Here is a 17,313-nt window from a genome sequence, read left to right as displayed (position 1 = left end):
TCGCATTTTTTTTCCTTGCCTGTTTAACACACCAAGGAAATAACCTGCTGGTATAATTTAAACAGTAAATAAAAATGAAAATTTTCTAGTAACGTGCATTATTGTTGGCCTATAATGGCAAGCAACCAAATTACTTGTATAAAAGTGAACTGTTTGTGAAATCGTGCATCTTTATTCCTAGATTCTCTATTTCTTGAGGATATTAGCTGTTACTGGTGTTTGGTTCCACGGGTGGCAACAACTTGCAGGCTTGAAAACAACATACTCATCTTTATCTCAGTCAAGGAAAGTCAGAACAGAATGTGACCATAAACAAATTAGCTTTCTTTTACATTCAACTGAATCAGGACTTTCAGTTTAGGGTAGTGGTTAACTGGAGGAACACATCCTCATAACAGCCTAAAGAAACCAGCAACCTCCAATTGCCTCCTTAGCTATCTGATTCAGTCTCAATTTATCCCTTTCACCATTGTTACAGTGTAACACAATACAATCCAGCTTCCTTCATCCAGGCAAAGATGATTTGTTTTGGTAGCTGGAAATCAGGCATGCTAAGCACATGGCCAGCCCAGCAGCAATCCACATCATTGTCAGTGTGAAGGCAGGACATCATCTACAAAACAACTGTGATGGGAATGCCTATCAACGCTTGGATATTCTATTCCGTTCCTTGAGTGTTCTGTCCAATGCCAAGTCCTTGCTTCATTGTCTGCTAATGCTTCATCCTGAGCATTCTTTAGCAGTGTTTGTCAGTGGCGGTTTGTCATTGCCTTCCATTCACCAGGGCAGGATAGAGAGACAGAGCCCAGGTCTACCTCAGCTAGAAAATATGCTATTCACATTATTCTGAATCACAGGCTATCCATCTAGCCAACTGAGCTAAACAGTCCCCTCCACGCCAGAAAAAGAAGGCATATACTTGAGCTTCCTCGCAACTTTCCTTATCTAAACCTACCATTATAACCAGCTACTCCTTCCTCCATTAAATATTTGTCAAGGTACCTCTAAACACATCCATACTATTCACTTCAAGCACTCCCTGTGGTAGCGAGTTCAACATTCTTACCACAGGGTGGCTAAAGAAATGTTTTCAGAATTCCTTATTTAATTTCTTGCTGATTATCTTGTATCGACACTTCTAGTTTTGCCATTCCCCATAAAAAGAAACATTGGGCCAGATTTTCCAATGGCCTGACAGTCATTATTCCAGCAGAGTTAAGAGTTGTGCATGGAGACCCTGCACAATCCCTATTGCAGCAGACTCTGAAAGAACTGCCTGGGAAATGGAAGATTCTGCTGGGCAATTCCTCTAGGCTTGGAACCCTCGGAGTGTCTCCATTTAAATCAGAGAATTTGGAGGATTCTGATGTCAATAGCTACTCAAGGACTATCAAATACATAGTTTAAAATCTGAGTAACTATACAACTGACCCCAGACTTACCTCACACACTTCCACCTACACCTCCCCAGACTATTTACACACTTCAGATCCCGACTTGACATTCCCCTGAGACCTGTATCCTTCCCTGCTCCACATCCAAACTCCTTGCCTCACCATTGGACACATTTCCCCTTCCTCCGTTCTGCACTTGACTCGTCCTCCAATAGCACCACAATCAACCTGCCCTTCCTTCTGTCACATGGCACGCTCCACACATTGCCACCCTGCACCATTCCTATCCATTGGACCCGACTTCCCCCGCCGACACTTTTCACCAAACTGCACCCACCGCTGCCAGACCTGACACCCACGTAAACCCCTCTGGACTCAATTTTTCCCAACCTATCCTACACAATGCATCACTTACCTAGCCCCTTGCCACCTTGCACACTACCCCTTCCCATGGCATCCTACCCACCTGGCACCCTAACCTCTACCATCTGGCATCCTACTCCTTGGTTAGCTGACACCCTACTTACATGGCAGCCTACCCATCTGACACCCCACCCTTGCAATGCCTGAAAATTACTTTTATTTTATGCACTTAGCTACTTTGACAGTTGCTGTCAAACAGCATCTGGCATTTTAAATTTCGGCAGATAGCAGCTGACTGCTATGAAAAGACAAAACAAAAAAAAACTGTGGATGCTGTAAATCAGGAACAAAAACTGAAGTTGCTGGAAAAGCTCAGCAGGTCTGGCAGCATCTGTGAAGAGAAAATCAGAGTTAATGTTTCAGGTCAGGTGACCCTTCCTCAGTTCTGAGGCTCTGGTTTTCTCTTCACAGATGCTGCCAAACCTGCTGAGCTTTTCCAGCAACTTTTGTTTTTGCTATGAAAAGAACTTGTGGTTTTTCTTCCTCCAACAGTTCTGCAGTACGGAAAATTGTCATGATGGAAGTACAGTTCCACACTTCTGCAGAAATCATGATCAAAATTTCCTCATAAATGTCCTCCTTCTTCAGAAGTTAAAATAAAGGGGTCTAACCTGTTTAGCTGTTCTCGATAAGTCAACCCCACCATTCCAGGAATCAGCCTAGTGAATCGCTTTTGAACTGCCTGACATCAAGGCAGCACTTGACAGAGTATTGCATTAAGGAGCCCTAGCACAGATCGAATTAATGGGAATTGGGGGAAATATCTGCACTGGTTGGAGTCATACCAGCACATAGGAGGATGGTTACAGTTTTTGAAAGTCATCTCAGGTACAAGGGCATCTCAGTAGGAGATTCTCAGGTTAGTGTCTTAGGGCCAATCATCTTTAGCTTGCTTCCATCATGAGGTCAGAAGCGGGCATGTTCATGGATGATTGCACCAGTGGTGACTCCTCAGATATTGAAGCTGTCCATGTCCATATTCAGCAAGACCTGAACAATGTCCAGCTTTGGATGGACAAGTGACAAACATCTGGAGTATTACCACTGACCAGAAGCAAAATCTATTTGTTTATTTATTTTGGACTGACAAGTGACAAATAACATTCACATCACACAAGTGGCAGGCAATGTCATCTCAAACAAAAGACAATCTAACCACCACCCTTGCCATTCAATAGCATTACCTTATTAAATCCCCCTCTTTCAACATCTTGAGTGCTAGCATTGACCAGAAGCAAAATCTATTTGTTTGTCGATTTATTTATTGTCACATATCTAGGGAGATACAGTGAAATGTGTTCTGTCGTCACAATCCAGCGCCATTTTGGGAGGTACAAGATGAATAAAAGAAAGTACTTAAATAGAGATCATTGGCCTGGGGCCCAAACACAGCTCCAGGACTTCTGCAAGGTTCCCACTCTGGGCCTACTGCAGTCAGGAGTCCCTGCTCCGGGGACCAACACCACCGCTTTCGATGACCCGCCACCAAGAGTCTATATTCCAGGCCTACTGCAGTCAGGAGTCCCTGCTCTGCCATTGCTGCAGCCAACATCCTGCTGCTATTCCAGGAGTCCATGCATCAGGCCTACAAAGCCAGAATTCCCCACTGTCACCACTCCGTTGTCCCTGCAACACCCGGAACATGGAGAAAAGAGAAAAAGAAAAACCGAAAAGGTGAGAGAGAAAAGGAATGTGGCCGGCCTGAAGCAGACAGGCTCAGCCCAAACACTACCCACTCCTCGCTCACCGGGCAACCCCAGGCGGAGCCATGTCTGGCTTGTCTGGTGTTGCTGCCACTGCTGCTGGAAACCTCATCCTTCACCCGTCACTCTCCAGGCTTTAAAGAAAAGAAAATGAAGAAAAAAAAGGGCAAAAGTGTAAAGATGAAAAGAATAGAATAAAAGCAGATAGGAGCAGATGAACCCCAGGCATCTGCCATTCTGACTGCCAAATTAGGCCAGCCATGTGAATACAGTGGCTAGAAGAACAGGTCATAGGCTAGGAATTCTACAGCGAGTTCATCAACACCTGTCTCCGTAATTCCTGTCGACCATATACAAGATACAAGTCAGGAGTGTGATGGAATATTCCCGACTTGCCTGGATGGTTGCAACTCCAACATTACTCAAGAAGCTCGATATCACCACTGCATTTATGTGGCAGATTTCCTTTCTAAAACCTTTCTAAATTTGGAATTCTACTGTCATTTCTTAAATATCACTGCATCAAAATCCTGAAACGCCCTTCTTGACAACACCGTGGGCGTATCTGTACCACAGGGTCCACAGAGGTTCACAATAGTTGCTCATCACCATCTTCTCAAATGCAAGTTGGAACGGGCAACAACTTATGGTCCTGCCAGAAATGCTCACATCTCATGAAGAAATAAAAGGAAGTGGCTATAACAAGCAGACTTGATAAAAGGGAACCAGTAGATGTAGTGTATTTGGATTTTCAGAAGGTATTTGACAAGGTGCCACACAAAAAGTTAATGCACAAGATAAAAGCTCACAATATTGGGGTAATGTATTAGCATGGATTGAAAACTGGTTAACAAACAGGATATAGAGAGTCGGCAGTCACTAGTACAGTGACAGAAGGATCAGCCCTAAGGCCTCAATTATTTACTACCTGTATTACTGACTTGGAGGAGGGGGCAGAGTGTGACGTTTCCAAATTTACCAGTGATACAAAAATAGGCGGGGAGCACATTGTCATGAAGACATAAAGAATCCACACGGGGATATAAATGGGTTGAGCAATTGGGCAAAAACTTGGCAGAAGGAACATAATGTAAAAAAGTGAGAGGCCATGCACTTTAATAGGAAGAATCAAAGGCAGACTTATTTAAATGGAGACAGACTCCATGAAAGTAAAGCACAGAAAGATCTGGGAGTTCTTGTACATGAAACATAAAAATTGGCATGTGGGTACAGCAGATAATTAACAAGGCAAATTTAAATGTTGGCCTCTGTTGCTAGAGGTTGGAATTTGAAAAGAGGGAAGTTTTGTTCCAATGTACAGAGCTTTGGTGAGACCGAACTTAGAGAGCTGTGCACAGTTTTGGTCCCCATATTTAAAAGAGAATATACTGCTATTGGAGGCAGTTCAGAAGAGATTCACTGGGTTGATTCCTGGGATGGTGGAGTTGATTTATCAAGAATGGCTAAACAAGTTAGATCTTTATTCGTTTAAGTTTAGAAGAACGAAGGGTGTTTTTATATACATATACAAGATTCTGAGAAGGCTTGACAGGGTGACTGTTGAGATGCTATTTCCACTAGTCAGGGCATCTCAAACCAGGGTACACAGTTGCAATTAAGGACACACTCACTTAAAACTAAAATACAAAGGAATTTCTTCTCCCAGGGAGTAGTGAATATCTGGAAATCTCTACACCAATAAATTGTGAGGCTACATCATTACAACTATTTAAAGAGGAATAAGGTGGATTTTTGAAACATCAGGGTATTGATGGATATGCTTAGCTGGCACAAAAGAGGATTTGGAGCCTGGGGTAGTCAGCCATGACCTTGTTTAACAGTGGGGCAGGTTTGAGGAGCTAAATGGTCTACTCCTGTTCCAATTTCTTCCATTTTAACTGAATTCAAATGCAATTATCATGGATGTCGTAATGATCAAAAGCAAAAAGTCAATCTTGTACTTGGGCCTCATGTCAGTAAAGTGAGATTAAGCTTTCATAGTGGGTGACTGAGCTATAAGCAGGGTGAGGTTCCTTCTTAACATAGAACACGGGAGCAGGAGTAGGCCATCCAACTTCTCAAGCCTGCTCCACCAATCAATATGATCATGGCTGAGCATCAAACTCAATATCATAATCCTGCACACCCACCCCCACATACTCCTTGATCCCTTTAGCCACAAGAGCTATATCTACCTCCCTCTTGAGAACACAATGTTTTGACCTCAACCACTTTCTGTGGTATTGAATTCTACTAGCTCACCACTCTGAGTGAAGAAATTTCTCCTCATCTCAGTCCTCAAAGGTTTATCCCTTAAACTATGGCCCCTGGCTCTAGAAACCCCAACTTCAGGAACATCCTTGCTGCATCCGACCTGTCTAGTTCTGTTAGAATTCTTTAGGTTTCTATGAGATCCCCCCTCGTTCTTCTGAACTCCAATGAATACCATCCTGACTGAATCAATCTCTCCTCATATGTCAGTCTGCCATCCAGGAATCAGTTTGGTTAACCATCACTGCACTCCCTCTACATCAAGAGCATCCTTCCTCAGATAAGGAAACCAAAACTGCACACAAGATTCCAGGTATGGCCTCACCGATGCCCTGTATAATTGCAACAAGACAACCTTGTTCCTGTAGGTGAACCCTCTTATTACGAAGGTGAACATAGAGTTTGCTTTCTTTACTGCCTGCTGCACCTACCCGCTTACTTTCAATAACTGGGTGCATAAGGATGCCCGGATCTTGTTAAACATTCCTCTTTCTCAATTTACCGTCATCTAACTAATAATGTGCCTTCCTATTTTTGCTACTAAAGTAGATAAACTCACATTTTTCCACATTATACTGCTTCTGCTATATATTTGCCCACTCACTCAGCCTGTCCAAATCACAGTGCTGCATCCTCCTCACAGCTCACCTTTCCAACCAACTTTGTGTCATCCGCAAATTTTGAAATATTATATTTAGTTCCCTCATCTAAATCTTTAACATATTATCAATCATTAATATTCTTTTTCTTCTACTGATTGTTTCTCATCCACAGGTGTAAGAAACATATGCAATAAAAAAAACCATGTCAAATCAAAATCTGAGATAACAAGGTGTAGAGCTGGATGAATACAGCAGGCCAAGCAGCATCAGAGGAGTAGGAAAGCTAACGTTTCGGGCCTAGACCCTTCTTCAGCTTTCCTGCTCCTCTGATGTTGCTTGGCCCGCTGTGTTCATCCAGCTCTACACCTTGTTATCTCAGATTCTCCAGCATCTGCAGTTCCTACTATCTCTCAAATCAAAATGTGTTTATTTGCTTTACGTTTAGGTTTAAACTGATTTGACTAAACATGCCTTTATAAATTCATATGGAACTTCCAAATAGTGGTGCTTGAAGAGCCCTGGTGTTCTCAAATTAACTTTGTAGGCTTTTCCTTTTGGTCTAAAAGGCAGCCACACGAATCTTTAAACTTACACAGAACAAAATGTACCCATGGAAAAGATAGAAACAGTGATATTTACCTATTTTTACACGTCCTCGTTCTGGTCCTTCCCCCATCACTAGGATGTTTGCTGGTTTCTGAAGGAGAAAAAGGAATGAATGAAAGACACATTAATCCTTCACAACTAAAGTTCAAATATAATCTGTAGTAAATATAAGGGTCACACATCTTCATATCTAATAGTATTAGTCTGATATCCAATTTTGTGGTGCCATCATGAATTCAAATGCAGGAATGCTGCAACAAAGAATTAAGACAAATATTCAAGCCTGCCTTTCCACATATTGCTGTCACCAAACATAACAACACATGAAATTTTTGGGTAGCATTTTTCCAAAGCCTTTAGGTCCCGTTGAGGAGAGATTGGTGTAGTGATAATGTCACTGGGCAACCCAGGCTAATGCTCTGAGGACACAGGTCCAAATTTCATTATGGCTTGTGTACGCTTAAATACAAATAATAAAATCTGGAATTGAAAGCTACTCTCAGTAATGGTGACCATGCATCTATCATCAAAATGTCGTAAGAACCCATATAGTTCATTAATGACCTGTGTCCTTATCGAGTCTTGTCTCTACACAATGCCAGATCCACAGGAATGTGACTTACTCTTAAATACCCTTTCCACTCACAGGCAATTAGGGATGGGCAACAACAACCATATTGTATGAAAGAATAAAGAAAAAAAGACACTGATATCTGTGTTCCAAGCCTGCACTGCTTGTCAGCAAAACCAGCACTGTGATATTTAGGAGGCAGCCTCTAAATTGGCTATCTCCAGGCTCACTAGCCAAGTTGGGACAGTGGGCTGGATCCCTTTTCTGATGGAATAATCAGAAGGCCAGATGCCCTGAGGTCTCAGCAGCCCAAACAGAGAGAGGCCGACAGAAGACTGTGAGGCCACCCCAAAATAGATGTACTCTTAGAAAATAATGATTTAACAGGGGTTAGGCAATAAACCCCTAGACTGAAGGGAAAACCCTTCCACCTGGATCGTTGAGGTTGTGGGGATATCTTTTGATGCTTGGGACCTCCTCTTTACTGATTGATGTTTCTGGTATCAATTGGTGCCTAGCTAGCCACTGGATGGTTACACGTGGGTTGCTGAGGGGAACCTGCTCCAACTGGAAAATTGCTGCCATTTCCTCTAAAAATCACCCCTAATTATGGCCTTAAACATTTAAATTGGCTGCCTGCCTCAGTCCAGAACTGGGTCTCCAACTGCCCAGGAAGGCTCCCTGGAAGAGGAAATTCACACTTCTTGTTGTGGTACTCCACTGTTTCTTTGAACCACCACTCCAGATCTGCCACGCTACTGCTCCTACTCCCCTTCTTTGCCAGCATGGCCCCCACCTCATCACCCACTCAATCATCTCCCTTGTCCTTGCTGCAAGACCCTGAACCCACCGTGGATTTCAATTTTTAGACGGGTGGGACTACCAGTTGTACTCCCAGTAAAACTGCTTGGATTGTAAAATTGCTAGCCTATCAGATTAGCCAGCAGCTCCAAAGTGGTTCTTCCTCCTGAGGGAGGTGCAAAAATCCTGCCTCCTGTTAATTAACACCCCTTGGAGGATGCATTTCCCAGTCAGCTTTTGGGTGATAGGGTGGGAAGCCCCACATTCCAAAAAATCCCACTCATTAAAGTAAGCCTGAGTATCAAATCCACCAAAATTAATATGAACAACAGAACTTTTGACAAGTAGATTTCAAATTCACAAAGGTACAAGAAGTTGTAGCACGTTAAGTTGTTACCTAAATGAATATTTTACTCCAGGACAACAATTACATTACTTATTTGTAATACAATGCTGTAGAAGTTTAAAAACATAACTTTGCAACAATGAGTCAGAATAGATGAATAGATGTTGAAATTTAGATGATGTGCTAAATTTGTCTGTAAAATTATGGACAGTCCTTTCTCTTCATAGAGGCTAGCAGCTTTGCTGTACATTTCCAGCATCTTAATTAATTCTATTTTCTTCCCCCACTTGTATATTAAAATAATGGATTGTTGCACGAATCAACTTTTGCACAAATCACAAGCTAAGAACGCATTTATCAGTTCAGGATAGTAACATCTTTCCCTCATAAAAGTGTTACATATTCTCACAATAACATCTTTCTTCTTTGCTGGAAAACTTAGACAAATCACAAAAAATTCTGCAACAAAAACAGCAGTTTGCTCAATCTCCATGCTGATGTTTGTGCTCCCGTCGAGCCACTTGCCATCTTTTCTCATCTGAATCTACCATTATAACCAGCTATTCTATTGTTTGGAAAATGTAAACACCTCATTCTAAGCTAGAAATATTCTGCTAATTAAAACTAAATGTTCTGTTGAACAATAAAAATAAGTTCAATGCTGAAAAATAATAAAAATAGCACATTGATGGAGCCATGAGACAGACTCGAAAACCTACTTTCTTCACGCTGATTAAGGTTTTCACTATATATTTTAGGATATTAATAAATATTGTTTAAACTCAAGGCCATCCAGACGATAGATTTCACCAGACTGTATGAAAAGATTATTTAAATGCTTTGGGCACTGGTGGAGTTGAACTTTTGCACACATCAGTGAAAGATGCAGTGTTGGAAGGAGGAATGATTTTTACTATTTGGCACTCAATATCAACATTAAGTAGATCAGAAACAACATGGGCTAAAAAGAGACAGAGACATTCTGTGGTTAGCCAAGCTTTGATGAGAAATAAGGCACATACACCATTACATTATACACAAAAACAGAAATCAAAACAGCATGATTTGCATTAATTACACTACAGTGCATGTGATCCATATTGAAAGAATAATCCACTTTCATGAAGAGGTTCAGTTAATTAATATAAACCCACTAAGACTTCATGTCTCTTAGTAACAGTTCAAAGTAGCAGCACAATTTTGAATTTGATCTTGCTTTTCATCAAGATACATTTCATATTTAAGACTCTACAAATTCATAATTTGGACAAATATCAAAAATCTTTTTAATTAGATATGAAAAAATTTATCACTCATTGACTAAATATACAAAGGCATTGGGTAACTTTCAAAGGCTCGATTTTACTTCCGGTATCAATTATCAGAAGAAAAAGATATTCAAGACTGCAGTCATGTAAGATAAACAACTGAATTGTCTGAATATTCAAATGAATTTACTGGTGTCCTTTCAGGAAGGAAATTTGATGTCCATAACTAAATTTGACCTAAATGTGACTCCAGACAGACAGCAATGTGGTTACCTCTTAAATACCATGTCAAACATCTAAGTATGCTACTCAGCAGTATTCAAGAAGCTAATTCATCACCACTTTCTCAAGCATAATTAGATTGGGCAATAAATGCTGGCCTTGCCAGTGAAACCTACAACCTGTGAATTAAAAAACACACTGAGCAGATTAACTTAAAATGACAAGCACAATGTGATTTGTTACCAGCATTTGTTGCCTAACCCAAATTACCCTTGAATTGAGTGGCTTGCTACTTCATTTCAGAAGACAGTCAGAGCCAACCACATTGTTGTGGACCTAGAGCTGCAAGTAGATGAGACTAGTTAAGGATGGCAGATTTCCTTCCCTGAAAGACTTGAGCGAGCCAGATGGATTTTCAGGACAACAGATTATAGATTGGTCACCATTACTTAGACCAGGTTTATAAATTTTTTTCTAGATTGATCAAATAAGTTTAAATTCCTCCAAGTTGTCATCACGGGTTTGAACCTGTGTCCCAGAGACCAAGCCATTGGATTACTGGCCAATATCACCCCAAAACTGCCAAGTTATTTCCACACTGCTGTACCCATCCTTGGTGGGTATTCCTTGGGGTCAACCTGGAGTGTGATCACATCACTAGATATGTACCATCAAAACCAAGTAAGTTTGAACTGGGGAATGTCAGGTAGGCCCTGGAAAAGAGACTATTCTTGAGGATGGGTGGCACAGGAGCAGCCATTGTCACTTGGGGGCTCATCATGGGTCAAAGAGTCCCAAAGAAGTCAACCCTAAGATGCTGGAGGTCTCTCTTAATAGTGGACAAACTTCCCTCACGAATGATTAAATTCCAGAGAAAGCAAGAAAAGGCGCTCAATTGAGTGATTGAATGGGTAGCTGGCTGATGATTCATTGACCTGCAATCCAACACTGACTTCAAAGGGTCTGAAAAATCCACTAGATATTTTCTTCCTCACAGATTGTAAAAGCTCCATGAAGGCCAGTATCCCATCACAAAGTCACTCTTTATTTACACATGCCTAGAGCATGGCAATGACCTGGCTAGCACAGAGTTGGCCCCTACTGTGAGCAGAACCCCTGACACTCCTGTTTATATCTGTCAGCCAGGACTCCCTGATTGGGGCTGTTAACCTGGTCCAATCAGGCACCTCATATTCATTGAAGTTCACCTGGCTGACCTTGTTCTAATCACTACAGATGTTTATTCCCATTTCAAAGTAATCATTTAAAGTTTGTGTAGCACAGCAGAAGCCAAACTTGGCCCAAATGTCATTCACCTGCCTCAAGTTCTAGCAGTATTGTTTGATTATAACTGTTCTGCACATTTTTGTTTCCCGGTTTGTGCTGGATTGTGTCACTCTCAAAATCTCTAAAGTCAGTTACCTCAGTTAGGAAGAACTGCAGAATCAAATCACCAGGGTCCGCAATGTGTAGCAAATGCTAGTTAATGGGGTAAGTTCTTTAAACTTTACATCAGGCCTGAGACACATCATGGTGCAAATGCAATAACAGAGAATTCAAGCATTCTCACTCTTGTTCTACATTGCTATACATAAAAGTAATGAACTGCTGGAAGAAACTGATCAGTCAGCATCCGGAAAGTACACTAACATTTTTGATGTGCATGGAACTGAGAACTAATACAGAAGTAAATGTATTTTTTACCCAATGTTAAAAAAGGAGAAAAACAAAATAGAACAGGAGGAGGCCATCCAGTCCTTCAAGATTGCTCTAAAAGAAAAGGTAAATACCAGATATTACAGTCAGAGAGAGCAAGTTAATGGCTGAATGATCTGAAACTGCGTAATAGAAAACAAATAGCATAGATATTCTCATTAGCAAATATAAAGTCTTTATGTGGAGGTGCCAGTGTTACACTGGGTGGACAAGGTCAGAAATCACACGACACCAGATTATAGTCCAACGGGTTTATTTGAAAATACAAACTTTCGGAGCCTTGCTTCTTCTTCAGGTGTTAGCAAGAAAGGTAGTATCAGACACAGAGTTTATAAGTAAAAGATCAAAAAGTCACACCACCGATGAGGATATATTAAACAAACCTAAGATGCTGTTAAATCTTTAAATCAATTTAATTGATTAATATGTATATGTAAACCCCTGAGAATTCCTTTCAAGTCACTGTCCTGAGAGAACTAAAGGTTTAATCAGTGTAAAGAAGAGGTGATATTTTAGGTCAGACAATGCATATTTGGTGTGAGGCCTTGTTTACAATCTGTTTGGGTTTTGGTTTGGAGTCAGATTGGTCTTATTTCTAAAGGAGGAAATTGTAAAATATCACATTGACCAACTGTCTATAAACTTTGTGCTCTTTGAACAAAATAGAATGTATCTGCAAATACTAATTTACCCCATAGATTCACGTGTGAGAGAGAGGGAGAGAGAGAGAGCGAGAGCGAGTGAAAGAGACAGAGTGGATTCCAGCACACAATAGTCTAGCTATAGCCTAACCAACATCTTATACAGTTCCAGCATAATCTCATAGCTCTTAAACTCTATGCCTCATCTAATGAAGGCAAATATTCCATACACCTTCTTAACTATTTTAGCTGCCTGTCCTGATACCTGTCTACATCCCTCTGATCCTCGGTGCTTCCCAGGATCTTCCCTGTTCATGCATTCACTTGCCTTGTCTGTCCTACCCAAGTGCGTCACCTCACATTTATGCAGTCTGAATTCCAATTGCCATTGATCAGCCCATCTGACCTGTACCCCTCTGTATTCTCCTGTAATATAAAGCTATCCTCCTCACATTCACCACTCCACCAATTTCTGAATCATCTGTGAATTTACTGATTAATCCTCCTACATTCAAGTCTAAATCATTTATATCAACAGCAAGGGCCCCAACTGGACACAGACTTCCAGTCAGAAAAAGAAACTCAATAACAACCCTCTGCTTCCTGTCACTGAGCCCACAATGGATCCAATTTGCCAATAGATAGTTGCTGAAAGATATCTGCAGACAAGATTCCAAAGTCCTGGCTTATTTAATACTTCACCATCTGTGAATGATTTCTTATGTTTTGCCAGAAGATGAAAATGCAAAATCATGCTTCAGGGAAGGCCCTTTCTTTGCCCCTGGTCAGAGCAAGTATGACTTTCAAAATGGTCTTCAGTCCGAAGTCTGCTGTTCAAGGGAAAATATCTTTGAATTTACTGTGAGATAGTAGGAACTTTTTTTCAGAAGAAGGGTCAGCTTTCCTGCTCCTCTGATGCTACCTGGCCTGCTGTGTTCATCCAGCTCTACACCTTGTTATCTTGAATTTACTGTGCCTTGTTGTGTACTTGCATTCCAAAAATTCTACTTGTTAAACTTATCATTATACTTTGGTGACAAAGAAGGTAAACATTCTTATCTTTTACAGATGTGGCCAGAAATTAATTTTCCCATTCCATGTGGAAGACGTTCATCTTTGGTTTCTTTTCAGACAGTCCAAGTTCATCAATCTTTATTATTACTGCACCTTCCGGTTTGCGACGCCATTCTGCCACTGATAACACTGCAGGCAGGCCTCTAGATCAGTGCCTCTGGACCATTCAGAATGTTGCTGCCTGCTTTCAACTGTGGGGCACAGGAAGTCACTCTTTGGTTGTGATTTGTTTCCAGGGCCGCTGGTCAGTTTGTGTTGCACAAACATTACATGTGGTGTACAGCAGAATTCCCCATTATTTTTCTTTGTCCTGCAGAGACCTATCAGATAAGTAGCTGAAGAAAACAAACTGCAGGTCTACAGAGAACAGGCAGAGGAGCAGGTCAAGCTAAGCCACTGTTGCAGAGAACCCACACAAGAATGCTGGATGAACAGCCTCCTAGGTTTCTAGGGACCTATATTCTCTGGAATTTGGAAAAAAAAAGAGAAATAATCTCATTAAAACATACAAAATTCTTACTGGGATCAACAGGGGAGATTAAGCAATGATGTTTCCTCTGGCCAAAGGGGTCTAGAACCAAAAGGGTCACAGAATAAGGAGCTGATATGCGGAGGAATTCCTTCACTAAGGTGTTGGTGAATCTTTGGAATTTTCTGCTACAAAAGGGGTATGGAGGCTCTGTCCTTGAGAATGTTCAAGACTGAGATTGCCAAATTTCTACATAGAAAAAGCATCAAGGAATATCGCAGGAGATTGAGGTAGAAGATCAGGCACAATCTTACTGCAGTGAGCCTGCAGGGCTGAATGGCCTACTTCTGCTCTTTTCTTATATCCTTATGTGAACATGTGCCAATTTAGTCAACAGCTAAGGAGGCTCGAGATGGAAAGCAAAGAGGAATCTGTGACTTTGCCCAGGAGGAGCGAGTGAGTGATGTGTTGGGAGGCAGCCACACTGGGGCTGGATTTGAATGTGTCACATGGATCAGCTGTGTTGGGGAATGCCCAGTGATCCCAAGTCTCCCCAGTCCTCAATCTCACATTACCCATCCAGTAGCCTCAAGCCTCTTTCATGTTTACTCATCCACTTGACCCTTCTTCAAAGCAAAGGATGAGACAGAGGAGAACCTTCTAACTTTGGTCTCCCAGTTACACCTTCCCATCTCCATAATGGAGAATGTAAATTGTTTTTGTGCACTACGCATTGTGTGTTTTGTGTTTTTTTGTTTATTTGTGGCTTATAAATCAAATACCTTTTGAGTAACGGGTTAGAAACCTTGGATGGATACCCATTCCCTGATTATACATGCATTTAAGTGAGTAAACCTGTTTCACCATAAGTAACTCTACTTTAAGAAATGATTTCTAGGAATGTAACTACTGTTTGAAATTAGGCATTCCTATATATGTAAGTTTAAAATGCACAAGATTTAATCTTAAAGAAGACCTATCTGAATAGGATGGCAAACCTCAAGGCCACATGAGTAAAGATATGTCATGTTGTGACTATAGCTTTTGTTTCATGATGTTGCCAGGTAGATCACTCAGTACAAATTCATAATGATAATTTATACTTTTGACCAGCCACCTGGCCCTACTGTTTTGCAACAGGCAAATCCAAGGTCAACTTTTCATAACAACAAGCTGACATTTTTTTCCTTTTTTTGTCAACATAATAACAGAGCACCTGCCTGACTTTGCATTTCAGGCCTCTGTAGACCTAGATAAAATTATGTACAAGTGGACTTCATTTTACAATAGCATGCAAGTTCATCACCATACTCAACACAATACAAATAAGATGTGCTCAAATATTGCTCAGATTTTATGATTTGCAAAGCATAGACAGTCTGTTGTGGTCACGTGGAACTTACTGAGGTCCCAGTCAATAGATGATAAGAATGGAAATTTTTGGCAATGCACCCACAACCAACCAGGAGGCTCAAAGTCAGCCAAAATTGGGCCTTGGTCTCGTAACATTTTCTGCAGAAGCACTCAAGTTCTGTTTCTTCATTAACTTTCAGAGTATTTTACTTACCAAGTCCCTATGAAGAACCCAGTTTGCATGGAGATAATGAATTCCATCAAGTATTTGATAAAGCAGTGATTTGACCATTCCCCTTGGTAGCTGTACTGGCTTTTTATTTGCTTTTGAGGCACGATGGAACTTGATAATATGCTGCAAAATAGCAAAACAAATTAGAAAAAAAATTAAATCCTAAAGTTCATAACAGATTTTACATTATCAATACCCTCCATGCATTGTTCATTGATGACACCACAGCAAAAAAATTTACTGCTCCTGACATTTTGTTTTACATTAATTGAAATTATTTTCTCATTATAGGTTAACGAAGATATAGCAGAGATTTATTCATTGGCATATACAAAGCAGATATGACAGATATTGATTTATGAACCTCCAGGAAAAAATTCCAGGTCTATTACAGGATTGGCAACAGGTCTTCACTGCACAGCAATAATATTTGGCAAAGCTCAAATTTTATGCCACTTCATGGCACAATTTCATGTATTTATGCTTTATTATTATTCACTACAAGAACAGAACCTTAGCATATTGATCCAAAATTGGGAATATAGTACTCAGTTTGAGATTTAAGATTTCTAATCCTTTATTTCAAGGTGACAGTTTGGTCTTGTTCCCATGCATCCCTGTGTTCACCAAGTTAAGCATTTTCCATAAGCAGGCCCAAACAAGTAACTGAAATGTAACAATATTTCTAAAGTTGAAGGAACATATTCTATGGTGTTGAATTATATCAAATATACCATAGGATTTGTGATCACTTCCCAGCGTCTTCAGCTAAATGAATAAAAGAACAGAAATCGATAGAACAAAAACTATGGGTCCAATTTTAGAAAAGAAATGTCAGAGACGTGTTTTCATTACAATTTAGTTGGAAGGATTAAACATGGATAGACAAATCATAGAAGTTTGAGAACTTGCAATCGGGCCCGTCTCTATAAATTGATTCATCTTCATGGCATCATTCTCTCATTCTCCTATTTCTGTCTCTTATAACACAGTCAACATAGGGGGACACAGTGAAGAAGTATTGTCATTGGACAAGTAATCCAGAGGCCCAGGCTAATGCTCAGGTTAAGGTTCAAATCACAGCATGGCAATTGACGGAATTTAAAATCAATTAGTTGATCCCCCAAGAAAAAGCTGAAATGAAAGCTTACCTCAGAAATACTGATCACAAAACCATCATCAATTGTCCTATAAACCTATGTCTTTTATGCAAGGAAATCTGTTGTCCTTACCTGGTCTAGTGTGGTGCATATTGGCCCTCAAGGGCAATTAGGGATGGGAACCAAATAGTAGCTTTGCTGACAATACCCATATCTCAGGAAAGAACCTTTTATTTAAAAGCCCAAAATAAATTGTTTCTGCTCCGTGACAACCGAATGATATCTGCTGCACTAGGAGGCTTTTGGGCAGAGTAACACAATGTTATTGCTCACTGACTTTATAGATCCATAGAAGTTTCTTCATTCAAGGGATGTGGGCATCACAGGCTGACCTAGCATTCACTGTCATCCCCAGCTGACCTCCCTCAAGATGGTGGTAATGAGTTTCCTTCCCACACCACTACAGTTCACACACTGCAGGGTGACCAAATGCAGTTTGGAAGGGAGTCTCAAAAGTATCC

General features: G+C 40.7%; 1 protein-coding gene across 6 annotated transcripts in view; it reads right to left on the bottom strand.

Annotated features, from left to right (window-relative positions):
* Window positions 1–17,313, bottom strand: part of cdk19 (cyclin-dependent kinase 19) — a 147,376-nt gene that overhangs the window by 84,206 nt on the left and 45,857 nt on the right. For all 6 annotated transcript variants that reach the window (XM_048596801.1, XM_048596802.1, XM_048596805.1 and 3 more), the window contains 2 exons: window positions 15,675–15,815; window positions 7,033–7,090 (listed from right to left, as the gene is read on the bottom strand). In XM_048596801.1, the coding sequence (XP_048452758.1) occupies window positions 7,033–7,090; window positions 15,675–15,815 (199 nt within the window). The remainder of the gene's footprint in view (window positions 1–7,032; window positions 7,091–15,674; window positions 15,816–17,313) is intronic.

This window comes from Rhincodon typus, chromosome 5, assembly GCF_021869965.1.
Source record: "Rhincodon typus isolate 14 chromosome 5, sRhiTyp1.1, whole genome shotgun sequence".
Classification (NCBI taxonomy): Eukaryota; Metazoa; Chordata; class Chondrichthyes; order Orectolobiformes; family Rhincodontidae; genus Rhincodon; species Rhincodon typus.
This window is presented reverse-complemented; position numbering and strand designations above follow the sequence as displayed.